Source organism: Podarcis melisellensis (assembly GCF_964234715.1).
Source record: "Podarcis melisellensis genome assembly, chromosome: 9".
Classification (NCBI taxonomy): domain Eukaryota; kingdom Metazoa; phylum Chordata; class Lepidosauria; order Squamata; family Lacertidae; genus Podarcis; species Podarcis melisellensis.
In genome coordinates this window covers 30,793,720-30,820,293 of record NC_138541.1, presented here as the reverse complement: position 1 = coordinate 30,820,293, position 26,574 = coordinate 30,793,720, and the positions used below count along the sequence as shown (strand labels likewise).

Here is a 26,574-nt window from a genome sequence, read left to right as displayed (position 1 = left end):
AGGGGCTTGCCTCATTTTGACTTAATAAACAATGGTTTATTAAACCAAGGTCATTATATCTGAACTGTGTAGCACTGTCCTATTATTACTTTTTTTGGTTTTGATACAGAAAACGAGCAGAGGAGTCAAGATAGTCAAGCAACCATTGACCATGTGGCTGTTGTATCAACAAACCTTCTTTTCCTTGTTGTCTTATTTGTTTTTGCAGTCTTTGAAACGTGAGTATAATTGATTCTCCAATATCTGTTTTTGTAGCAGTACAGTAAGACCCAAATTCATGGCAATAAGAAACTCGGCTGTATTCCCATAAGCAGTTCATATTGGGATTCTCTCTTCATAACCCCAATATAAGAAGATAAAATTTGATAGTTGAGGAAACACAACTGAAATTTCAGCAGGCACAGCATCTCTTCTCAGCCTTTTGGCTAAGGTCAAGTGTAGCACATTATGCAGCACAATAAATATATGTAGCACTTATTATATAAGCAAAAATAAATCTGTCCCAGATCCAGCCTCCCATGGAGTTTACAGAAATTGGGAGAGGCAGAGAGAGGTATCACATACATGTTCAGGGAGAGGCATTAAAGTTCCTCAAGGAAAAATGTGATAAATTATAATCCCATATTCCAATTTAATGTGTAGATATTGCTCTAGTTTTAAGGATGTGCTGATATGGGATTTTTAAAAAAACAAGATAGGTCATTATGATAATACTTCATCTAAGCCAGTACAAATTCCAGAACATTCACATCCAGTCAATAATTCAGTGGTATATAAAATGAAATTTTAGGTCTCTAAACTTTCAGTATCCAGACAGAAAAACACACATTCTTAATATTTGTTGCTCGTCCTCTCAGAACTTTCAAAAGGTGGTTGGTTTTTCTCGGCAGGTGTTTCTCAAATCTTTAGCAATGTCTCATAAAATGATGGTGATGACCTACTTCTTATTCTCCTGCTTTACCACCTTACTGTAGTCAATCTGTTCGTTATCAGATATCTACATTTAATTATTGTAGAGCTGAGAGATCGTTTAAGCCAGGGATCCACCATCCTTTTTGGACTAGTGGGCACATTTTGAATTTCAAAATGGCGTTTATCATCATTGTAGTGCAGCTCAAGACCCCCTTTTATAAGTGAGAGAAATGGTGCATGAAACAGAGGAGTACAATAACTTTTATACATCAGTTCAAAGCAAAGCCTCAGCTATTCAGCTTGTTACATTTCACACAGCATAGCAACATACTTGGCTAAAGGCTTTCAGCTGGTAAACTCTTAATCTTTCTCACCAACAGTTCTCTTTGCTAAGCATTCACTTCTACTAACAGCCCAACTAATGATTTATTTCAGTTTTTATTAACGTGGCATCTTTTCACAGAATCCTCCTCTACATACTTTTGGCTTGCTCCATTTTCTATAATCTTTCTCATAATTCCATAAGGGGCATCATACAGCACAAAGTCAGTGTACAGTCATGTTGAAGCTTTCTCCATAATTGTATTTCTGTACTAGAAAACACTTAACCCATTGAATTTCAGCCTGCCATGCAACTGTTAAATGCAGGAGAACCCTATTTCCCCCTCAATGCCAATCCTAGTCCAAAGCCTAGGGTGCCATCCTATGCCTGCTTGCTTAGGAGAAAGCCCTATTAAACTCAGAGACTTATTTCTGAGTAGATAGGTGTTGCCTTGTACTGTAAGTTAACTATACAGTGAACTATTTTGTAGTAGTATTTGCAGAAAATATCTTAAAGGGGCAACATGAACTGAGGTGAACCACCATAGGAAGATGCATTCTAGTTGCTTGGGGAAGGAAGGGCAAACTATGACAAGTCCAAGGGCTAAAAAAATAAGACACAAGCAGAAACCTGTAACAAAGGAAGGGGAAAGCAGCAGCTCTTTAGGACCCCAGAGATTCCTTTTGCCCGGTGTCCAAATAACTCACTTATCAATCACCGTAGGCACAATTTAAGAATACTAATTTGTTTTATTTTATTCTCTAGCATAGCCACACCGTTGACAATGGATATGTATTCCTGGACCAGGAAAAAAGCAGTGTTTATCAATGGATTAATCCTTGGTGCAGTTGGCATTGAATCTGTCATAGTGTTTTTAGCAGTTAAAGTACTTTCCAAAAGGTAAGTTACTAAGTATGATAGCAACACATTCTGAAATTAAAAGGTTTGATGAACTCTAGGTTGCAAATGATTGTCCATAAACCTTTCTAAACTAGTTGCTTGTAGCACTAGTAGCACTCTGATCCCCAGAGTGCACCTACTAACATACCTGTAGTGTTAAGAAAAGCAAACAGACTTTAGATTTGCTGCATCTTGCATTGTACACAGATTTGGTTTAGTTAGCCTAAGTATGAATATTGTAATCATAGTTTTTGTTATCTGACAGGACTGGTGAACGTGCTATACTTTATGGAGGCCTAGTGATTATCTTGATTGGATTCTTTGTCTTACTACCTTGGGGACATCAGTTACCTAATATCCAGTGGGAAGGTACAAATATTAAATATTAAACTTTTAAGCTTCCTGCTGAATATCTGTATATGATACCCTTTATTTGCTTTTTCACAGACATAAAGAATAATTCTATTCCAAGAATGACTTTTGGTGAAAGCCTTGCCTCTCTCCGGACACTAGAATGGATGCTTCCATCCAGTAATACTACTGAAGCAACAGGATGTCCTATGTCACAGTCCTGGTGCCTCTATACTCCAGTCATCTATTTGGGCCAATATATCACTACTGTCATTCTACTAGGACTTGGTTATCCAGCCTGTAATGTCATGTCTTACACTTTATATTCCAAAATCATTGGACCAAAGCCCCAGGTAAGAAAGATTTTTGTGAGGTGTGTAGATAAGGTCTTTTCTACAAATAACAAATTAATTTCTAATTTTGCTAGAAACTTTTGCAAGAGTGCCAGTAACCTTGCTGAACTTGGAATAATGTTTCATTGTCTTGATGAAAGAGTGTTTTCTTGCTGGAGGAGTTCTGCGCCATCACACAAAGAAAATACCATAGAGCAGTGGCACTTTGTTGTAGTCTAGTCAATCCAATTGTAGCAGGGGAGGTCACAAGTTATATCCAACTAAACCATTGCATATGTGGGATGGAGCTCCTCATCCCACGCATCCCTTGCATCAACTCCAAATCTGCTCTCACTGCAACCAACCAGATGCCTGTGGGAAGCCCACAAGCAAAATCTGAGTGCAACAGTGCTTTCCCCTCCTGCATTTCTCACCAGCAGGTATTCAGGCACATCCTGCCTCTGACAGTCTTATATGTCTGTCTGATACAGGGGAAAACTACTCATCCTTCCCAAGTTTATTCTTTCTCCCATTTCTTCTGTACCCTTCACATCTTCCTGTGGTGTCTGTGGGAAAGTGAGGTCTCAGGAGTGTCAAGACTTTGCAACTCCAAGTGAGAGTGGAGAAAGTACCATATGCCGCTCCCTTAGCAACACGTGCTGCCAAGTTATGTGTGGCAGAGAAAGTGGCCTTGTTTACACAACACACTATGTAGCAGCAAGACAGGATATGTAGAAATTGAAGTTAAATGCCACATAAATCTGTTTCCTGGCCACATTAGAGGGGATATGCAAGGCCATGGGTTCACTTATGGGCCCATTCCAGCTTATCTATCTAATATTTGTAAGCAAACGTCAAGTTAAATTGTCTTTTTTAAACAGGTGGCCTAAAAGTCAAGTTTAATCAATTTGAGTTAGAAATAAGTGTTTTTTTTATAAGAATGACTTGTGTTTGAATGTTTCAGAAGTTTTGCATCAGCATCAAAATTCTCTGATCTGTTCTAGGGTGTCTACATGGGCTGGTTGACTGCTTCTGGAAGTGCTGCACGTATACTTGGCCCAGTCTTTGTCAGTCAGCTCTACACGTACTTGGGACCCCGCTGGGCATTCAGCTTAATATGTGGAATTGTTCTCCTCTCTCTCTTACTTTTGGAAATTGTGTACAAGAGACTTGTTGCATTTTCTGTCCTATATCAGAGACTTCAAGAGCAGACCTCCTAGCTGTGGGTAACTATTGTTCAATCCTTTTTTTTTTTTTTTGTAGCCGGTGTGTCCTATAGAAATGCTGTTTTACTGCTGATAATTTATTGTCAGACATATCACTGGTACAGCACTCAACATGATAATGAAACAGTTTTGATGCATATAGTTCCAAAAATTCACACAGTTCCTGATTCTACTTACTGTGGTAGTGTACTTCTTAAAATGCCTTGATTCTGTGAATCAGGTCTTATTAAAAGTGTTTTTCAAACACAACTTGAAAAAACTTTGTATTTAGGCACTTTTATAATTAGCTACCTCTTCTAAATTTTAACGAGTGCTTTCTAACATGACTTAGCAGAAACTAATAAATGGCCTCACTTAAAAGTGTCTTGTTGACAGTTCTTGTTTTATAATCACACAGAATATTTTATACAAAGGAAATTGTTTCAGAGCATTTTTTTGGTTGGACAGAAGTACAGCCAAGGGAAAACTGTCCAAGATGAGAAAGAAGGGTGTTGCACCCAAGGAGCAGGGTTTCACTGGCACAGAATCCTTCCACCTCTGTGACACAGCCCTTCCTGGTCATGATAATACATCAGACCATCTGCTGCAGGAGGAAAGCTATACAAGCTGTGTTTTTACTTGTGCAAGCATTTGGATACAACTCCATATGCGCAGGTGTGCAAATGATTATGGATTGCTATTGTAGAAGTGCAATTTTATTGACAAATTATAGTGTAGTTAGTAGAACATACCTCAGCATCTGTGTTGAATAAAGCAAGGGGTCTGAACAGTTACCACTGCATTTATTTTTTAAAGGTTCTTTGCAGGGTTATATCATTAGAAAAACAGTTAGAAAAATATAAAAATTATAAAACAATACACTTTACATATCAGCTGAAAGTAACATAAAATACAAAGTATTTACAGGCACAAATACTGTAACTGCAGAGATGTGTTTTGATGCCAGAGTTATAAGAACAGTAGAGAATAACACACAAACACACATACAGAGTTCAGACTCCCTTCATGGAAAGTAAGAAGCACCAGTGGTCACAGCAGTTTCTATAATCCATTATATAAAAATGCAAGTAATTTGGCCTTGATTGGTCATACTTTAAAAAGCTTTACAAGTGCTTAGCTAAGCAGAACACAGCAACTCTTATGGTCATATGCTTTAACCAGTCAGGAAGGTCCGAGTTCATTGAAGAAGCTCTGCTTCATGCCATCACAGTAGGTAATTTCATCACCACCAAGTTATTAGCCTTCATGTTCCAAGTTTGTCAGTGGGGACCAGCTGGATTGGTAAACATGACCAGAATGGAAGATAAACAATGCAACTTCTCTTTGATGTACTCTGGCAATTTTTCATTCTCTCCATATCTAGGAAACAGTAAAATATTTAGATGAATAGATATAATAGCACACATATAAAATATACCCAATACCGATTTCAGCAAGTTAACATTTTGGTCCAGTGCTCCTTTTAAAGCCATGCTTAAGAAGTTAGAAGGCTTTGTTAATTCCAAATTCACTCCTTCAGTATATAAACCAGATATTCCAACCTGAGGGGCTGTTATTCTAGCAAAACTTATCACGTCACCAGATCCAAACCTAATGGCTTAATGCAGCTCTTATTTAATATGCAAATTTCAAAGCAAATGAAGTTCATTGTCCTCATATTGCCTCATGGAAGATGGTGATTTTTGACATCCCAGAAGCATAGCTCTGCAATGTTGCCCGGCAGTACTAGACCCCACTATATATTGAGCGTTGGGCTGAAGCTGTAAGTACAACCATTCAATTTTACCTATTGCTTTTAACCCCATATTGCAGATTGAGCTGCAAAAGCAGTGCAGTGCAGTGCAGACTGGAGGGCTGTGCTGAGAAAAAGTAGCTGTTAACATTAGATTACGTAGGGTTACTGTAATACTGCAAGTCAGAAGTGAGGTTGAAGTGGACCCCCACCCACTCAACATCTCAAATTGCAAAGGTCAATCTGCTTAAATTGCCCCCTTGGACTTCCTTCCAGGCTAAATCAGAACAATCAGTGCAGGCAACAGCCTTGTATTTAGTTGACAGGCATGTAGACTGGTTGAAAAAGTATTTTCAGTGTTGTACAAAGATTTTTAAAAAGACTATAGGTACCCACTATAAGCCTGTGGGTAGAGTCTAAAAGACACAATATAAGAAGGGAAAACGGGTAGAGGGACAGGAAAATTAGCAGATAAACATTTGTACAGTTAGGATATTCTACTTTTACTACATATAGTGCATCTAGTTTTCTCTTTTGTATATATTTTTGTTACTCCCACCAATTATTAACTTAGGCTAGAGTGAGAGTTACCAATACATAGTAGTACAACACCTACAGCAGCAGCAAATGCTATTATGTATGACATACAAGGAATGGTACTTCAAGGTCATACAATTTCTAAAGTTACAGTATCAATACAAAATGTTGGAAAAGTAACTGAAATAATCAGGAATGTGCTATCAGTATCAAAACTGACACTCACCTCACTGTGTCACCAGCTGGAGATGTATATGTGATGGAGGAAACGCCAGCTTGAGCTACCAACTGGGATCCATCATTAAACTGAACCCATACTGCTCCACTAGTCAGCTAATAGGGAAAAATATTGTAGAATTAGTTTGCACTGAAATACGACAATGAACTCTTTCCCAGTGCTTTATCTTTCTAGTCAAGAAGCTTTATTTAGCTTGGATTGACACAGCACAGCCAGGCTAAGTTGCACCTGAAGGTTCATTTCCTTCAGAACAAAGACTTGTTCTTCCAGAAGTAGAATTTGGGTACAATCCACTGTGTTTTGTCATGCAAGATAGACAATCCCAATTTTGCCCATTTTGTGCAACCTAGTTAGTATTTTCTGTAACTTCAGCACATTCTTATGCAGGTTCTGACAATTTGTACAAGGAGAACGCATTCCAGTTTAAAGTGCAGAAAGTAACTAGGTACAAAGCTTTGTATTCTTCCATTAACTACTTCCTGATCTGCAACAGATTTTGAGGCTAAATAAATAAATAAATATAGGGAACAGAGCTGATTCCATGCACCATCAATTATACTATCAGTTCCTTTTCAGTAGAAGTATAACAACTACTGCATTACAGCTCATCTTGCTCATCTTCCTTTACACAAGAGACTGATTTTTCTGCTTGGCTGTTGATTACCAGCTCACCTGAGAAGCCCAGCCAACATTCTTTACAAAGACAGACTTTAACAGTTGAGCTGAATTTACAGCACACTCATTTGGGTGACTTAGGGTGCTCCTTGATTCAGTTGTTGCTGATGTAAATGCAGATCCTTCATATGCCGACATCTGGAATATAATTATGAAAATAGCAGTTGTGAGCCATAAAGCCATGATATACTTCAGTGTTTAAATGGTCATCTCTCTTGGGTGTACCTTACCTGACATGGGTTTCAGACCTACCTAGTTAAAATATGCAACAACCCAATACCACTGGCTCTACTCATCTTAAACTTTTTTTTTTTACTTGACAGGTTAAATTTAGCCTTCCAGCATAGTGTTTCTTAGGGCTCAAAGCAAGAACTACACACTCATGTACTTACCGGAGGATTAATGTTAGGCACTTCACTTGAAGCATCAGAGCTGGTGGCGGTATTTCTCTTCATCAAGGCTATTTCCGCCAAAGAAGGGCTTGTATCTGGCAAAGTAGGAGGGAGCACTAAAGCCTTTGGAGACTCAGGATTTCCTGGTTTCCTGGTAATGGAAGAATTATGCTCACATGTTTAAACTTTCCAACTTCCACTAAGAATATCAAAAGGCACAAACTAAAAATTTCACGTGGAGAGCGAGAAACATGTGCAACTGAAAAAAATAATAATACAAGAGGCCGCTTACCGCCCAACAATAATGGGAAAAAATGGAACACTTCCATTTCTTTCTTCTGCCAAAATTGCAGATTCCAGTGCAAGACAAATGCGATGTCCCTATATTGAAAAATAGAAAACTTGCATTAAAACATGCTAACACTTTCAAAAGGGCAGGAATTCAATACTCGGGGACAGTGGGCAGAGGCAACGAAGAAAACATTGATGTATTGTGCTAAATTAAAAGGTACAGGGTTTTTTTTTAACCTTCCTATTGCATGACATGGAGTATGATCAATGTTAAACAGTATAAAGTTCAATCCATAACATTTCCTTGATCTCCACACCCCTCAATTTCATAGGAACCTTTCAAAATCAGTCATGTATTTGGAACAATAAAAGGAATCCAAGTCTGCTAATTTGCCATTTGGAATCACTTGCCCATGTGCATCACACCCACTGAAACATTACAAAAAATATTTACCTCATTTGCATGATCCACATATATTTGTATATCCTTTTCTAAACCAATTTTACTCTCCTCTTTTATAGTGTAGGCTTTTCCAGATTTTTCTATTACTCTAATTACGCCCGCTGTCTTGTGGATTTTTGCCCCTATAAAAAACAAAAACATATTACCTCGGGTACACATACACTGACAATATGATCACACTCTAGTAGAAGTAAACTAGTAAACGAGATAGCACTTAACAGCTACCTACAGTTCAAATACAATTATCACTGACTTGAGTGTGTTAACAAGAAGTGCTATCTGCTACAACTCATATAATTTTTGGATTTTCAATTTGTTCTTAATATTTACATTTAATTGCCAATAAAACAAAGTATTAGAATATAGTTTTCTCCTAATAATAATGCCATACGTGTTACATTTCAAATTAGGATTTTTTGAAGTAGATAATTTTTATGTGGTATATGATAATAGGAAAGTTATTTAAAATTTAAAAAAATAATCTAAACTAAATCTCTATTAGGTTTTAAAATGCCCTAACAGTTGGCTAATAATTTAATGCAATTTAATGGCTAAAGGGATATGTAGAAAACAGCTTAAGGATACATACCATCATAAAAACAAATTTCCACATCTGCAGGAGGGGAGTTTTCCATCAACATACACTTGGCATATCTTGTATAGAAGGTGACTTTGGGAGTTTTGGATCTTACCAACTGCACAAATTTGGCAGCATACTGATACTTTTTCCAGTACTTCTCTAAAATGAATATGTAACAAACAGTGATTACAATTCAAATCACCTGTCTACGCACAACACATATGGAGGGATGGGAAGGTACAGACAAGGTACAAATGTTGCTCTTCAAAGTAATGTAATTATTATTTTTTAAATTACATTTTTGGAGGAGCAACATTTACACCTTATCTGTACCTATATTATTCATTTATATGATATACTCAAAGCCCATTTGAGTGTTGGCCAGGTGAGTATCATTTATAGCTTTAACAAGTGATGCTACTTTGTGATTTGTTCATATAATGCATTTTTGCCAAGCAACTTTCATGAGACCACTGAGGAAGACCATGGTAAAAAATGTTTGGGTTTTGTTACAGTTTGCTATTTTAACTGTTCAGTTTATTGACATTTGTGTGTGCTCTGTGATATTTCATGCGCCACATATATTTAGTCCGTCAATATTATGTTTGTTTATACTATTCATGTTTGGATATATATTTTTTGGACCCAAATCGATGTTTTTTAAATTTGTACTAAATTTGACTGATTGATTTCTTTGTACAGTATATGTATTACATTAGCTTGTATATATTCTTTTGATCCCATTTTTAATTACTCCTTTAGTTTATTGAGATTTATTTCCTTTTTGTATCAATCAATAATTATACACACTTTTTACTGCTGAAAGGATGCTACAGGATGTTCTTTAATTTTTAATAGTCAAACATAAATATATCAGACTTCTGGTGGGGCTGCCATATCGATTAGTGGATGCCAGCTGTGCAGTTAATAATCTGGGAGTAATTATCCTTGCAAGCCCACCCACCCCCCAGGCCAGGTCGAGGGGGAGGAGAGCTTTCACTCGCGGATCGTCCAATAACTGCCTCTCACTCCAATGGAATGCAGGGGCAGGGACGTAGAGTGCACAGCACTGCACGTATTGGAAACTCCCCAATGTGGTTGCCAGGAGCGGAGGTACTTCTGTTTCTATTAAGCTGAATCTAAATTCTGACTTAAGAAACAGACAGTGTTCTGGATGAAGGAGAAAGAGAACTTGCTAAATGAATCAGCCACTGAGTGCCAAGGTTTTGATCTGGAGAGGATTCTTGTAAATGGAATGCTACGTAAGTGAAGGGGAGCCTTTGTTCTCTTTTTACATTATATTTATGTGCTATGATTCGGCAAGTCTTCACTGAATGGATTACAACAATATATGGAATGCAAGAGGGATTCAACAAAAACTTAGAAGTTTCTTTACGGAGTACTTGAAAGAATAGACTGTGAAATACTGTGATGACTTGTGACACTGCCTACTAATGAGGGCTCCAATTCTGATTTATTATGGTTTTGACAAGACACCAGCTCGTTAGAAGGTTGGAAAGGATCAAAGGCGCCAAATGCTGGAAGTAAGCCAGGAGTCACAGCCAGACGCTGGCGAGCTTTCAGTTTTGGAGAGGCAAAATAGAGAAGTGGTGGTGTACTAAGAAACAAGTTCTCGAAGGAGGGGCAATGTTGAAGAGAATTGATTGATTACAACGTGAAGGAAAAGAAGAAGGTAGACAAACAGAAAACTACAGGATATAAATTCTCTCTGCGAGTGGATTTATTAAATATGAACGAAAGTCATCATACCAGTGGCTGATAAAACAAAGGATTAAGTTCAGAATTGTGGTATTTGGACTAAAGGATTAAGTTCAGAATGGTGGTATTTGGACTAATTAAGAGAATTGGAGCAGGACCAAGGAATAACATCAACTCCTGATAGCTAGAACACAGCAAGTCATCCAAAAACATTGAATTTAGAGCTGATTAATTGGCTTTTTAAAATTGTATTATGATTTGGTATTGTATTAATGTGGCCTCCATTGGATTGTTATTAATGAAAAATTAATTAAAATTATTTAAAAACAAACAAACATAAATCTATCAACCACTGCAAGTTAGGACAATAAGCTTACATGGCACACAAAGTATAAGAATTTCAGTAATTTAATATTTTAATTCAAATCACTACATGGAAGTTTAATGCATCTGTAATACCTATTCTGATAGTGAAGGGAAACATAATTACTAGAACAGCATCCATATATAGGGTTGGATCCACACTGCAATAGGATCCTGATCCATTTGAGGAAGGGGGGATTCTTTGCTCACCTATCTTTCCTTCTGCAGCTCCCAGCACTACTTCCCATACTATTTTGCAAGGTCCCCCAAACCCTGGAGCAGCTTTTCAGGGAACACAGGCAAAACAAAGAACTGCTGAAAATAGCTTTTCCCCTTTGCACTGGCCAAAGTGTTTGGATCCAGCCTATAATTACTGGTGAATATCCAAAGAATTACAAAGGGAGCTTTCCTTGTTCATTTATTTGTTTGAACAAACAACCTGTCACATGCTGCTTTTGAATTTCTTCATTTTCAGAAATAGTTATCTACGTTGCATGGGAGGCTAAGAAACATAAGATCGCACACCCACCCACACCCACACCTGGTTGTTTGGCTCCTTGCCACTGTTTTTGAATGGGCCCATAGAAATGCACCTTACCTGGCAAGTTGCCAAAACTATATATATTTGAGTCCTCAGGAGGTGGTGGGGGTCTATTACTCAGGGGGATGCCTTTTCCTTCATTTGGGTGGTAAACTGTGACCTTAATACACAGAAAAAACACAATCTCATAGCCAAATACTTAATTGTTTAATGCTTCTTTCTGGAAAATGAACAAATTGTTAATGCACTACAGGATACTGAAAATTTGAATCTGGCATATGTCATGTCTAAAGTCTTCATTTCCTCAAAAAAGAACAGTTTCCTATCCTCACTAAGCAAGATTATCTGCAGCTTTTACAGGTACAGATATTTTAGTTAGATCAGTGCTTCTAAAGACAGAAGTAATTAGTAAAAACAAATGCCTTTCACTCTTTCATGGAATTGTGCCAGCAATTTTACCAGAAAATGAGTAATCATAGCAAAAATTAAGTCAGTTATTTAAACTACACTGAACACTTCAGATTTCACACATGCTTGATGTATAGGCATTTAGCATAAAGGAGGGCTCAGTGTTAATATGTACGTACATACAAAGTTCTGGGGGGGAAATCTACTTGATTTCCAGAAGCAAAAAAATCAGTGAAACAAGCTTATATTCCAGTATGATGAGGCATATTACACCTTAGTAATATTGGCATAAACACATCATTTCAATACGAAGTTAGATGAAGTTAGAAGGAAAAAAAATTAATACTCACTGCACTTCCATCACAAGATATCCTCAGAACTTCTTTTACAAACTCTTGCGAATTATATTCTTTTAGAAATTCCATATATACTTCTCCTGCATCTAGAATACTCACCTAGAATGTAAATTGAAAACAGAACAAAGCCTAAATAACTTCTGAAGCAATCCAATGTAAATGCCCCCTCCTTTCCCCACCATTTACATCAAAATGAACTAAAATACTGCAGTGAAGAACTTGTTTTTGTGCTCCTTGTTGAGTGCTTTAAGCCTAAACAGAGGAGGTACTATTTGTAGTGTGACTGAAAAACTATTAGGCTGCTGAGGATTTGTGAGGCAGCCAATCAGGGTGTTCCAACCTCACTGGATTTACAAATACTAGGAGAGAGAAATGGGAGGATCAAAGGGAAAACAATACTATGAAAACAAAAGCAAAAGAGGGAAACACAATAGAATGAGATATGATACACACTGGAAAGGAAACCTAGTACAGTAAAAAAAATTAAGAATTGACTAGAAGTCTTTTAAAAAAGTCCAATAACTGAACTAAAATCTGACAGTGTACATTTATGTTGATGACAAAAAAATGACATACATACTGGAAGTAGGTAAGATACTATTTCATGACTGCTAAGAGATTTTTATTAAAAACCTGCATACTTTGCAACAGAATAAGGACCAACAGACTATATTACCCTTACTTACTTGCCTTCTTATTATCTGGGACCAAACGTTCAAAGCCACCTGAGCAAGGCTTCTTCCAATCAGGTGTTGCTCAAGTAAAGGTGGGAACTGGAGAGTTCACTAAAACCCACGTTGCACTAATTCAAAACTACAGCCTTACTGCCAATGCCCAAGTACCAGTCATCAGCATTCTTGCCATGGTGGTTGCTTCTTGACTGGATCTCACCAAAGCCATCCTATAAACAACCCAGTCCTCTGCATTCAATTTAGTTGTATTGCTGTAAGAGCCAATTCCTGGCAAGCAAAGCAGAGCCAGCCGTTTCTCATCTGATCGCTGGAAAACCACCTTCAATAAGCTATCCTACAAGGGACTGCAGTCGGTGTTCCCATGGCCCTTTGTGGGGTATCTCATAGAAGCTGGATCAGAATCGGATGACTGCCTTGCAAGCCAGCAACTGGGGTGGTCTATTAATAGAGGTGTGCATCTTTGAAAATGAAGAAATGTTATAGTTCTTGTCACCTGATTATCAAGAGAAGATTAACACCAGTCAAGTTAATTGGTTCATGTTGTGATAGTTGGTAGGTATTTAAAAATGTGGAAGAGCTCAATTTTTATAAAATTCTCACTGCAATTCATTATTTTGAAATATAGCACAGTACATACCACTGCATTTTTTGTTTTTTGCCTAATTGGCTTTAGTCTGTGAGCATTCAGAGGTGATACAACACTTTGCAGTGCAGGTTTCGGATGTCCATATTGTCGCTCTTTGCCCCCATTCCTTCTGCTTTCAGACGCTAGAGGGAGACCAAATGCAGGTGCTGGCAGAGCCTTCTCAGCAGTGTATTTCCTTGTGTCCAGTGGCCCTACAGCTGGTGCTGTTGGTTGTGCAGATTCAGGGGGTCTTCTGCATTTTAAGCCATTCCATGCATTTTTCAGTGTTTCTTGAGGCACACCAAGATGGAATCGAAAATCTCCACTACTGTCATATAAAGGTTCCTGCATCTGAGCTGAAGCAGCAAAGGGATATTTTAATGATTTAGAAAATGCATTACAGGATTCTTCCTAGTTTTTACAGGAGAAAAATGTTATGTCTCTAACTATAAATGAGGCTAGGAAAGCATCACATCATTTTTGACAATGTTTACACTCTGGGAAAGTTACTGTTGTATGTATGAGAAGCTAAGTATTGTGGCACATAACCAACTTTTCTGAATTGTTTGTAACCGATGTTAATAGCAACAACTTCCTTTACTATTTACTATAAAACTGGTTTAAGCTTGCTTAAATTTAACTCTACTGAAAGAGATTAAACATCATGTTACGGGTTCTTCCCATGCAAACAGATGGACTGGGAGTGGTTAAATAAAGCATTTGGGATGGTATCAAAAAGCAGCACCACGTCTGTCTTGGTAAAGTGCATGAAATATCATATGCACCTTCTGTCTAAGTACAGAAGCAATTAAAAGCAAAAATTAAGAAGAAAATTGCTTGAGGATTCAAATAATCCCAACTGTGTGTCCTATGGTGACAATTCCCCAAAGCATTCCTGGTAATTCAAAACAAAAGAAAATGTCTGAGAAGATTTAAGTAATCCTTGGCTAAATTACAGCTACATTCAGTGCTCTTTCACTAAATGAAGTAATCTGATGCAGGAGAACAAAAGTTCCTCCTTCCCTTATGGCCCTGTTCTTCTTTCTACCCTCCCTTCTGCAGCAATGTTTATATAATAAGCAGTTGCTGTTTTCATCCTTGATCTCTCTACACAGATAATTTATTATCAGTTATTAGTGCTGGACAGATGTTCTCCACCTACACACAGGATCAAGATCGTGCCAGTTCAGAGAGCCCAATACATGCAGATCTTCACAATTGTTATCGTTCCAGTTTGAGGGGTCAGAATTCTATACTGAGCCTAAACACAGGTATCCATGTTTCCATCTTAACATAACTTTCAACGTGTGGATATCCGGTAGACCCAGAAAATGCAGTGTCACAATCCATCCCTAAACGTGCAAATATAGATGTTTGCATTTTGCCTTCTTAGTAAGGACAGATAACTTTAGACAGCTTACCAAAATAAACTTTTGAACAGACTACTGGAATACGTGTTTCTTAAATAAATATTCCTTCACAACATAGTTAGGAGCTTCTTCTGTTGTTAGTCAAGTTAAGAGCTAGCCTTAGTTGTAGCAATTGGAGGTGACAAAAGGGGAAAGGGCTCTTAGCATAAGCCAAACCATGATTTATGACTTGTTGGACACAATTAACCCTCTACACTAAGATATCTACCTTTCATAGAATTACTACACAGGTTACAGCTGAGGTCCATCTGCCCAATTTTTCATCTATGCACATAAAGGTGGAACATCTGAATTCAAACAGTGCACTTGTCTGGAAACTTGGATTGTATCTTTATGAAAACGTGATGGCAAACATGGGCTTGACATTACATAATATACAGTGGGGCTCAGGAAAAGGTGGTATGACTAGGGAGTTCTGCAGCATTATCCATCACCACAGCATGTTCCTTCAAGTGGTATTTATGTATGAAGAGGGACTGAGAAAAGTACGGGGGGAATCCAAGGCAACTCCATAATTATTAAATGTAGAGGGTGCTTAATGACCAAGCTGGGCTTAAAATGCTCAAAGATTCCTTCAGAGAACATGCCCCAAATAAAACACACACATACATACACACACATTATGGCTACTCAGATACTGCTGAACCACAACTCCCAACATCCTGATTTATTGGCCATGCAGCCTGGGGCTGATGGGAGTTGGGAGTCCAACATCTGGAGGGCACCAACCCTTCCACAACACATAACACATTTCATTATCTAAAGTTCATCTTCACATGGAATTACTTCTAAGTTAATCTCTCAGTTAAAAACATTATCCTTGGATGGACACACAGTGTACCTATATAAGCTCTACTGATAGGAATGGTATCCTTTGAGAATTCAATGTGTCCAACACAGGCAATAAAACTCTCTCATTAAATAAATCCATACCATTTAGTTGCATATTTCCAAGCCACTGCTGCATTGTTTCAGCTTGGGACTTCGGTTCTAATAAACCAACGCTGGGCTTCATTGGACAGAGATAATTTGAACTAAAGACAAAGAATTATTCATAAGTACACTTCATAAGTATGGACACAAATAACTTATTGATCACGTAAATAGAATAAGTTCTATTTGTGGAACATATTGTATCACTAAGGGTAAAGGGACCCCTGACCATTAGGTCCAGTTGCGGACGACTCTGGGGTTGCGGCACTCATCTCGCTTTACTGGCCAAGGGAGCTGGCGTACAGCTTCCGGGTCATGTGGCCAGCATGACTAAGCTGCTTCTGGCAAACCAAAGCAGCGCACGGAAATGCCGTTTACCTTCCCGCCGGAGTGGTACCTATTTATCTACTTGCACTTTGACATGCTTTCGAACTGCTAGGTTGGCAGGAGCAGGGACCAAGCAACGAGAACTTACCCCGTCGCGGGGATTCGAACTGCCGACCTTTTGATCGGCAAGCCCTAGGCTCTGTGGTTTAGACCAAAGTGCCACCCACGTCCCATATTGTATCACTACATGATATAAATAACACGTTTTTTTCTACTACATAGCCCTAATATTTTAAACTACTATAGGCAAACACTTTGTACTGAGACAACTTGCAATTTTTCAGTATCAGTTTCTTATACTCAAATGACAATATGTAAAATTAGAGATTATTTTTAATTTCTTAGTTTAAAGGAATTTCATAGTATTAAGTCAATAGCTGAGAATCAATGGAGGCCAGTTCTAAGCTATAATGATCCACGGCTACACGCAAAATGAGCCCCACTGTATTTTAGAACTTAGCTAGAACATTTCCCAATCCATTTGTCACTTACAAGATAGGAGCGAGAAATAACTCATTGGCTTGACTACAGTAGACATTCTGAGTCCTTTGGATGCACAAGCAGCCTATCAGGAACAGGACTTTATATGAAAGCTAGACTTTATTTTTTAAAGCCATGAGTCGAATCCCTCCCCCTTCTGCAGTCCACTTATCTGCACAGCTAAATACATATTTCCTTTTGTCACATAGGCTCTGGCTCTGACTTTCTGTTGCCACCTGCACCATTGTGCCTTTTACATAGATGACTGGGAAATAATTACGTATGCAAGCATTAGACATCACTCCCGACCCCTCATGCACGGAGTATTTACAAGGAGATCAATGCTTGTTTTTGTTTTCAGTTCACCACAGTTTAGTGTTACGTACAAATCCAGAATTGTGTTTAATCTTAGTTATGGTGGACTAAAATGAAACAAGCTAAGTTTGTAAGCCAGAGTTTAAAGTTGGTTCATTTCCATGGTTAAAATTAATCACAGTTTGTGACTAATTAATCAGAGATATGCCAGACTGCAGGCAAAAACTGAATGTTTCTGATGTCCTCACAGATGTGCTAGAAGAAAGGAAAGGGTGCAGCTGATGAGACCAAGACTCATTCATGTAATATCACAGTTTGGTATTCCATCGAGACAAGGTCATTATATTATAGGGGAACCAATTTTACATGATGCACTCAAAAAACAGAGATATATAAGAACAATTCTTACTGAGCTTGATCTTTCACAGGTGGAGACAGATTTTTTTCCATTGATCCAGAGCTGGTCGGAAACTTTTCTTTAAATACAGTAGGAATATCACCATGGCTATTTGCAGGTGAAAAATCCTTCCTGTTTCCTATTAGTCCTCCTCTGGACTTTGAGAGGATTTCCAGGGAATGGCATCTCTCCACATTATTTAGTACTCCTTGACTCTGACTATGGGATGAGCCGGATCTTTCAGAGGAGTGTGCTCTCCTGAGGTAGCGCGAATGTGGTCTTTCTTCAATCAGCTGCATTGCTCTTCCCCTACCAGTATTTCCCATTTCTTTTACTGGGAGTCCCCAGTTGTTATGGGAACTACTTCCATAGCCAGATGAGACTTCACTGGCATTCTTATTTTTAGGAAGAATGGTCATTTTGTTGGGAAGTGGCTGACCCCCTAGAAGTCTTTTCTTCTCCTTTAAGCAGCCACTTGTACTGACACTGGGAGAGGCAGTAGAAGCAGTAGAAATGGTGGCATTTCCACTGTCCATTGAATCCTCTACAGTTCCCGAATCTTTGCTTCTTGCTGAGCTACACCTGGACATAAAAGGATGATCCAATACAGATGAAAGGCTTAAACGATCTGCTGGATTTTTGCGAAGCAACTGGTGAATAAGGTCTTGAGCCTCTTCTGATAAAAACACTGGCATTTCATAATCTGCCAGCACCACTTTGTTCAAGGTGTTCTTTACCGTATCAGTATCAAAAGGTGGTCTTCCGGCCAGAAGAGTAAAGAGCATGCAGCCCAAGGACCAGACATCAGACTCAAGCCCATGCGCACTTCTTGTGGCTATTTCTGGAGAAATGTAATTAGGAGTCCCACACATTGTGTAATGCTTTTCATGAGGCATTGTCAGTTGGGTTGCAAGTCCAAAGTCAGCAATCTTGATGTTCATATTGTTGGTGAGTAAAAGATTAGAGAGCGTAAGGTCCCGGTGTAATATTCCATGGGAATGAAGATATAACATCCCTGTAATAATCTGGTGCATGAAGTTCCGAACTATATGAAATAAAAAAAGGAAGACGGGTGTTAAGAAACATTTTTGCTATTTTGTCTTTAAACATGCTCACACCTACTTCTTATAACTAGTAGATTCAATTATTATTGCAGCTCAGAAATTCATACTTAAGCAACTAATGAAACTTACAAATGAATCTACAGTGAGGGGGGAAAGTATTTGAGCCCCTGCTAAATTTGCCTGTTTGCCCTCTGACAAAGAAATAACCAGTCCATAATTTTAATGGTAGGTTTATTGTAGCTGTGAGAGACAGAATAACAACAGGAAAACCCCCAGGAACCCAGAAGACAAAAGTCAGAGATTGATGTGCATTATAATGAGTGAAATAAGTATTTGATCCCCTATCAACCAGCCAGATGTCAGGCTACCTGGTATCTTCACTGTATGTAATGAGCTAAGATTAGAAGCACAAAAGACACCTGTCAACAGAAGCAATCAATCCAGCAGATTCCAAAGTAGCCACCATGACCAAGACCAAAGAACTATCCAAGGATGTCAGGGACAAGAATGTAGACCTGCACAAGACTGGACTGGGCTACAAGACTATGGCCAAGCAGCTTGGTGAGATGGTGACAACAGTTGGTGCAATAATTCGCAAATGAAGGAAACACAAAATAACTGTCAGAACCTCCCTCGGTCTGGGGCTCCGTGCAAGATCTCATCTCATGGAGTTGCAATGATCATGAGAATGGTGATGAAGCAGCCCAGAACTACACAGGGGGAACTTGTCAATGATCTCAGGGCAGCTAGGACCATAGTCACCATGAAAACAGTTGGTAACACACTATGCCGTGAAAGACTAAGATCTTGTAGAGCCCGCAAGATCCCCTTGCTCAAGACAGCACATGTACAGGCCTGTCTGCAATTTGCCCATGCACATCTGAATGACCCAGAGGAGAACTGGGTGAAAGTGTTGTGGTCAGATGAGACCAAAATTGAGCTCTTTGGCATCAATTCAACTTGCCGTGTTTGGAGGAGGAGGAATGCTGCCTAAGACCCCAAGAACACTATCCCAACCGTCAAACATGGAGGGGGACATATTATGCTTTGGGGATGTTCTTCTGCTAAAGGGACAAGACATCTTCACCCCATCGAAGGGATGATGGACAGGACCATGTACCGTCAAATCTTGGGTGAGCACCTCCTTCCCTCAGCCAGGGCATTGAAAATGGGTCGCGGATGGGTATTCCAGAATGACAATGACCCAAAACACATGGCAAACCATTTGAGAAGTGCTCAAACACACCCCTAATTTTAGTATAATAAAATTGCATTTGCCAGTCTCTGCCCAAGGAGATGCCACACACAAACATATATATATCACCCAAGCCTCTGAGGGCAGAGGAACTACCAAGAGTGCCCCCTCTGCTGATATGTAAGAAGCATATTACACCCCTTTAAAATTGATAAATAACTGCACAACAAACTCTACAAGATTGGGTGACTTTCAAAAGCAAGGTCTTACAGACCACTATGTCTTAAGAAAAATAATCTCATTGGCTATGTCCAAGCCCTGGGGGGATTCCAATCTAATTACTTGATGGAAAGGCTGCTTCAAGGTGCAACAATAAGCAATATTTCAGCCTTACCTTCTTCTTCAGAGAAACGGGTCTTTCTGTTCTTTAAATATCTGCTCATTTCCCCATTGTGACACATCTCTAGTATCAGGTACACGTAGTTGCTATCTTCAAAGTAGTTATACAACTAGAAAAATGGAAACTAGTTTTAATATACATCAAAGTTTAGTTTTCAGCATATCAAGTTCTTAGTGTAAATTCTTACCTCAAGTATAGAGGGATGTTTTAGTTGACAATGTATCTTCACTTCATTTTGAACTCTTTGCACCATTCCAGCTTTGTGCATAGCCTTTTTGTCAATCTGAAAAGATTTTCTTTTTAAAATTAATCTCATACACACATAAAAGTAATGATTTTTTAAAAATAATAATAATTCAGGAATAGATTTAAGCTAAACGAGAATTGGAAAGAGTTTATTGTTACATTTTATACTAATACCATTATTTCAGGTATGTCCAGCTTGCTTTAGTCTCATGTATAGATAACAATTCTTCAGAAATCTGCTTGACACCAGCCTAGAAAGTAAGCCCAACTAAATAAAATGGGACTTGCTTCCAAATAAACATAGCAATGGGGTTTAAATGTTGTATTATATCCCTACAGATATATATTGAACTTTCTCAACAAATACTGACTAATGGCCAAACTACTACACAGTATTTTAAAAGCATGGTTTACTCTTCAGTTTTGTTTTGTTTTGCTTTTAATCAGAGGTGGCTAGCCTGCAACACTTCAGATATTGAACTGTAATTCCCATCATTCCTGACTGTTGGCCATGCTGACTGGGACTGATGGGAGTTGGATTTCATAACACCCGGAGGGTCACAAATTAGAAACCACACAGTTCAGAATCAGGATTGGGACCATAGTGCAGGTGGATATGTAAAAAACAAACAAAATTCTTAGCACTTGTGCTGTGATCTTAATTAAAAATGCTGTTCTCTTGCTGCCGTTGATACCATTTTTAAAAAATCTCCCCTTATACTAAGGTCCCAATCCTAATTTTCCCCCTCTGCTGCTATTTATTATTTTCACAAAAACAAAACATAAGACTCAACATATTCAGTGTGCAAAAGACACGTCTAATTTCACATAATGTGCCTTGACCCTGAAATCTATTCTATACTAAAAACAATCATCTGTGCTGAGGAGTTTGGCAGATGAAGCACTTCAGATGTTAAGTGCTTAAAAGACTGGACTGGTTTATGTGTTTGCACAGTCAAGTATAGGGCAAGTGCTATATGGAGAAAACCTTTGCAGCCTGGGATTCAAATTGATAGGTGAACAACAGAAATCAGGAACTAACAAGTTGTGGGAACATAAGGAGTAAGTTAGAAAGTAAAATATTGCATTTATTAGCTTACCCAGCAGCTTGGTATCCTATATTCTGGCTAAATTCAGTTACTTTGGTATCTGATCCAATGGCAACTTACCATTTTGATGGCAACTTCTAGGCCTGTTTTCAGGGATACTGCTCTGTAGACTCCTGCAAAGGAGCCCTTCCCCAGAAGGTTCCCCACCTTGAAATCCTGAAAAAGAAAAAGCAATGGTCACTGCTCTTACTGTCTCCTCACCTTCTATCTGACAGGTATGTATGAGCTACTGAGATAGTGTGGGATGTCAAACATCTAATTGTTTTAATATGCTACCTGTAAAAAATTCCCCCTGAAACGTTTGCAGAGATGTGATGAAATTTCCCCTTGCCTTGTAATTTAAATAGCTGATATAAAGAGTCACCTTGATTCAAATTAATCCCTGTTCTGTAACAAATAAGACTTTAAAGAGAAAACTGTGAGGCTAGCTTGAAGTGTGGGAGGAAAGTACTGCTTCCACTTCCCAATGCAGTGGGGGTTAGTATGAGAATGCAACTAAAAGGAAACAGGTTAAGACTGCTTCTCCCTCCCACCTCCAAAGTTGTTTTTAAAAATGCATCCTGTTCATACCTTTCACATACCAACTCTCCCCTCATCTACCCTTATCCATGTTTTGCTCCCATCATTCCGCAGTGCCGTTTCACAGACTACTAGAAAGCCTGCTCCGAAATCCGCATCCCTCTGGACTAGGGTCATGAATGTATTATAAGAGGTAGGGCAAAAGGAAGCAAATACAGAGATGTGTGGACACCATACAAGTTCAGTCTTGCAGTTTCTGACTTTTACACGATACAAAAAACACAGGCTCTTCCACGTGTTTCACCTTTGCCCAGCTGAAACCTGGTTCCCTTGGGCAATCCTCGTACTTCTCCCCCTCTCCTCAAAAACCATCCTGTCCCCTTTCAGGATGCAGGTGGGAAAAACACTTCAGCGCCCTGAGGGCCAGTTAAAGGGCGCCCTGGCCGCGCTCTCGCCCTGACGGCGCATGCTCAGGCAGAGGCGCTCCTCAGCAGAGACCGGCCGGCGGCAGGAGGCGACTTTACCTGAATGGAACTCTCCCAAGGCAAGCACTGGGACATGCCGGCGGCGGAGGCTGCACCGGCGCTGGGCAGCGGAGAGAGCAGGAGACTGAGCAGCCACTGCGGCATCGCGCTGCCAGGAACTCGCAGCCACTGAGGAGCTCGCGGCGCCGGGGCTCGCGGGCGGCTCTCGCCTTGCCGCCCTTTCTCCCGCTCCCGGGGGAGACGCGGCTTCCACCCCCCGTTGCCAAGGAAACGGCCCGGGGGAGAGACGCCAGAGCGGATGGGGCCCCCCGCCCGCGCATCCCGCGCGCAGCCCTGCTGTTGCCGCCGCCGAAAACGGCAATGCTTAGCCCCCCGCCCGCGCGAGAGGGAATAAGGTCCCCCGAGCGGTCCGGGGCTCGCTTCCGAGTACGCAGGGCCAGGGCTGCACCGTTAAACTGCTTGCAAACTCCTTGGCAAAAGAAAGGTGTCCTGCAGAGGCTTCGCCCCACTTTTAAGAAATACCAGCGAGCTGGGTTTCTCCTTTCTTCAACGCAAGGCGCTTGGGGTTAGAAACTTTGACCCCGTGACAAAAACCGATTTTGCGTTTTAAGAGCGATGGATGTTTTCTATAGGGCTGGCCTTCCGTACCTATGTAGCCTTGCGGGTAGTGGAAGTCCAAGAGCTAGTGTCAAAAAACTAACGTCCTAAGGTTCAAAGGATTTAGATATCTGCATATGTTACAAAGATTGTGGCATTTTCAAATCTGCCTAGGGTGTTTAGAAGTTGGCATCTACCTCCCCAATACCTTTCTAGGGGCAATGATTGTATCAGGAGGTACATGAATTAAAGCAAATTGTTATATTGCCAGCCTTTAGGGGACCAGCAGAATATTTGGAATTTTGAGAGTGTTTGGTGAGCACCACCCCTTCCATGTGATTTGCCTTTTCCATTCCATCAACATAAAAAGAAAAGTGGGCACCCACATACATTTATTTCCCAAGGGCTCTTGATCAATGTTGGTTCCAGTAGAATCAAAATAGATCCTCTCCTCTTTCGTTTGCATGATTTGGCAACCCCAGACTACCGTGATGAGGATGACTGATAATATATTTTAATTAGTTTGCATATCACCTTACGAAGTTACCTAATGATTTGGAAATGATGGGTGGTTTGGAGCTGAAGTAGGAGTGGGGAAACAGAGAACATGTGAGGGGTCTTTGTGGAGGTTGTATTCCCCCTCTCCCCCCATTGCCAATGTTTTCATAACTGATGAATATGAAAAAATATCATATTGGCCCGAATATAAGCCGCACCTTTAAAATTCAAGGCTCTACCGCCCTGGCGGCTCAGGGGAGGCTTGGGAGCGGTGGGCAGGCAGCGCGTTGTTGCCCCGCACTCCCGAGCTGCTTCCGGGGGGGGGGCTGCACCCCTTTGCCGGTGGCGTAAGGTTACGAATATAAGCCACACTTTAACTTTTCACTGTCAGAATTTGGAAAAGTGTGGTTATATTCAGGCCAAAACGGTACATAAATATTTATTCCTGAAGTAAAACAGGACAACTTTTCTCATCACTTATTTCCTGTCATCATCATCATCAGAATAAACAAACTCTATAGGCAAGTTTTCAATTGCTTTTCTTGTAGTCCGTCTATGAGAGTCTCAAATGCTCCCTATTCTCTTCCAAAAAATTTGATCACTAAAACTCAAAGTGACAGCAAACACAAGCATATATTCTTGTATTCTAAACCTATTCCCTAACTCAGTGAAGTGTTTTTAGTACTCTGATCCTTCAACATAGGAACATAAGAAAAGCCTGCTGGATTAGGCCAATAGCCCATCTAGTCCAACATTCTGTTCTCACAGTGGTCAACCAAACACCTGTGGGTTGCCAATATGCAGAACCCAAGCACAAGAGGATACTCCCCTCCTGAGGTTTCCAGCAACCAGTATTCCTAAGCATGCAGCCTCCAACTGTAGAAGTCAACCATTAATAATCATGAATAGCATGATTATTAAAGTGCCCAACTGTGCAGTACAAAAAAGGAAAATCCAATATCTGTTTTGTTTGGTTAATTCTTGCCTGAAATATTAAGCATATTTTAAATGTGTATCACAAATAAAAGTATAACCTACTGTTGAAACCATTTCAGTATAAATCATAATACTTGCCAGGCCATAGTTTACCACTGCACACTTCAGAGAACACTTTAAAGATTAATTCATGTTAACTGCTTACAGCTTGATCCTTCTATGCTCACTTGAAAGTAAGCCCCATTAAGTTCAATAGGTGTGACTTTCTAATAAGTGTGCACAGGGTTGCAAGCATGCAGGCTTATCCTACACACATTTAAAATCCCTCTGAATTTAGTGTTGCAGCTGTAATCTCTTGAAGGCCAAGGTGGATACTTTTTTCACATGATTAAGGGTGGAAATCTAGCACACACTTCCTCCAAAGCATACTTACGGGAGTACCCTAATTATGCCTGGCTAATAGAGGAAATTTGGGGGAAGATGCTCCAAACCCAATTTGGCAGCCAGCCAGACCTTGAATGTAAACAAAGCCTCCGTGAGAAAAATGTTACAACAGATGCAAGTTTTCAACACTTGTAGCAATTGTAGACCTTTTATCTCAGCTCTGTGAGCTAAAAATTAACCCTGCAGAATTTGGTAATGTTTCAAATTATTCATGCTGGTTTGTCAAAGCACATTGGTTCACTTATTTATCATAGTAAAAAATTACTAGATACAATCAGAATTTCTCAGGGGTAGATGCAATCTCTTTCTAGAATTACAGGCTGCACAGATGATCATTACAAAGGCTACAATTAAAACCACATAACCATTTGCTTGGTCACCTGTGACTAAGAAATACCATCTTCAGGCAACTCTGTGTTCAGAGGGAACACCATACAAGGAAGAAGCATGGTGACACATATACCATACTAAGAATAATGTTGTGAGAGTGCTAATATGTACCAAAATTCATCCTTTATAAACCTTGTTAACTAGTCCAAAATATCTACCACAACTTAGTTCTACAGAATCTATACAAACACGGATTAGAATCCTCACATCAACCACAGACACACATCCTCGGTTAATGGTAAACATTCAAGTTGTGTAGAGTTCAGCCCTATGAACAACTTGTTCTTTTTAAGTCATACACTAAAGGACATTAAATTTAAAGATGTTAAAGTGCAGAGCTGCCTGTCTATTCTGGCAGGGCTTCTGCGCCTTGAAAAACTGAGACTGGTACAAATTCTACAGATGGAGACTTCCCATTTTTAACGCCACCGTGATTATTGTGATCCGCTGTGAGCTCAGCATTTGTCGCTGGAAAAGCGGAAGACAAATATCAAAACAAATCAAAGGCATTGTAAAAAAAAACATAAGTTGGTTTTCTGCCTGCCACGCAGCTCTTAATGACACTAAAGCGGAGGCAGCGTAGAAGCAGGGGATGTGCAACCTGGTGCCATCCAAGGGAAAGGGAAGCGACCTCATCCTGAACCAACGAAGTGGGAGGGATCGAGTGTTTTAAGTCGCTGGTAAGACGAAACCCCGCCCAGCATCACGCAGCGCCAGTCAGCAAGCTGGACGGGAACACCTGTAACAACACCAAGCTCTGCTCCCCCCTCCACTGAGATATGGTTGGGCCCAGACTCCCCCTCCCCCGAGAATGGCTCGGTCCCCACCCACCCCGTAATGGCCGTTTCCGCACCTCAATCTTGTCGCCGATGCAGGTCGCCATGGCGGCGGCGGCGCTCGCTCTTCCCCGCGTCACTCTCTTCCTTTCCTATAAGCTACCACATGGCCGGGGTAATGCGCGTCTCTTTCGCCACCGTTGCCGCTCCGCAGGCCTCTCCCTCCCCGCTACGGGGGTCGGGGAGAAACCCCTTCCTTGAGGGGCTCCATTTTGAAAATCCCGCCCGTTACCAAAGCCGCCTTTGCGTCACTTGCGC

At 40.0% G+C, this 26,574-nt stretch overlaps 2 protein-coding genes across 2 annotated transcripts in view; one reads left to right on the top strand and one right to left on the bottom strand.

The window, feature by feature from the left end:
• Nucleotides 1–4,403, top strand: part of MFSD8 (major facilitator superfamily domain containing 8) — a gene marked incomplete at its 5' end in the record, with an annotated part of 11,253 nt that extends 6,850 nt beyond the window's left edge. The window contains 5 exons of the mRNA XM_081926437.1: nucleotides 110–218; nucleotides 2,000–2,134; nucleotides 2,400–2,503; nucleotides 2,582–2,838; nucleotides 3,822–4,403. Coding sequence (XP_081782563.1) covers nucleotides 110–218; nucleotides 2,000–2,134; nucleotides 2,400–2,503; nucleotides 2,582–2,838; nucleotides 3,822–4,037 — 821 coding nt within the window. The 3' untranslated portion in view covers nucleotides 4,038–4,403. The remainder of the gene's footprint in view (nucleotides 1–109; nucleotides 219–1,999; nucleotides 2,135–2,399; nucleotides 2,504–2,581; nucleotides 2,839–3,821) is intronic.
• Nucleotides 4,059–26,574, bottom strand: PLK4 (polo like kinase 4). Its single transcript, XM_081926422.1, has 16 exons — nucleotides 26,334–26,574; nucleotides 21,672–21,767; nucleotides 20,444–20,539; nucleotides 20,251–20,365; nucleotides 17,610–18,642; nucleotides 16,019–16,119; nucleotides 13,668–14,011; nucleotides 12,333–12,437; nucleotides 11,632–11,734; nucleotides 8,961–9,110; nucleotides 8,363–8,493; nucleotides 7,910–7,998; nucleotides 7,618–7,768; nucleotides 7,223–7,363; nucleotides 6,539–6,645; nucleotides 4,059–5,402 (listed from the first exon to the last, which is right to left on the bottom strand). Exons 1-16 carry the CDS (start codon nucleotides 26,361–26,363, stop codon nucleotides 5,303–5,305), a joined length of 2,892 nt encoding a protein of 963 aa, XP_081782548.1. The 5' UTR covers nucleotides 26,364–26,574; the 3' UTR covers nucleotides 4,059–5,302.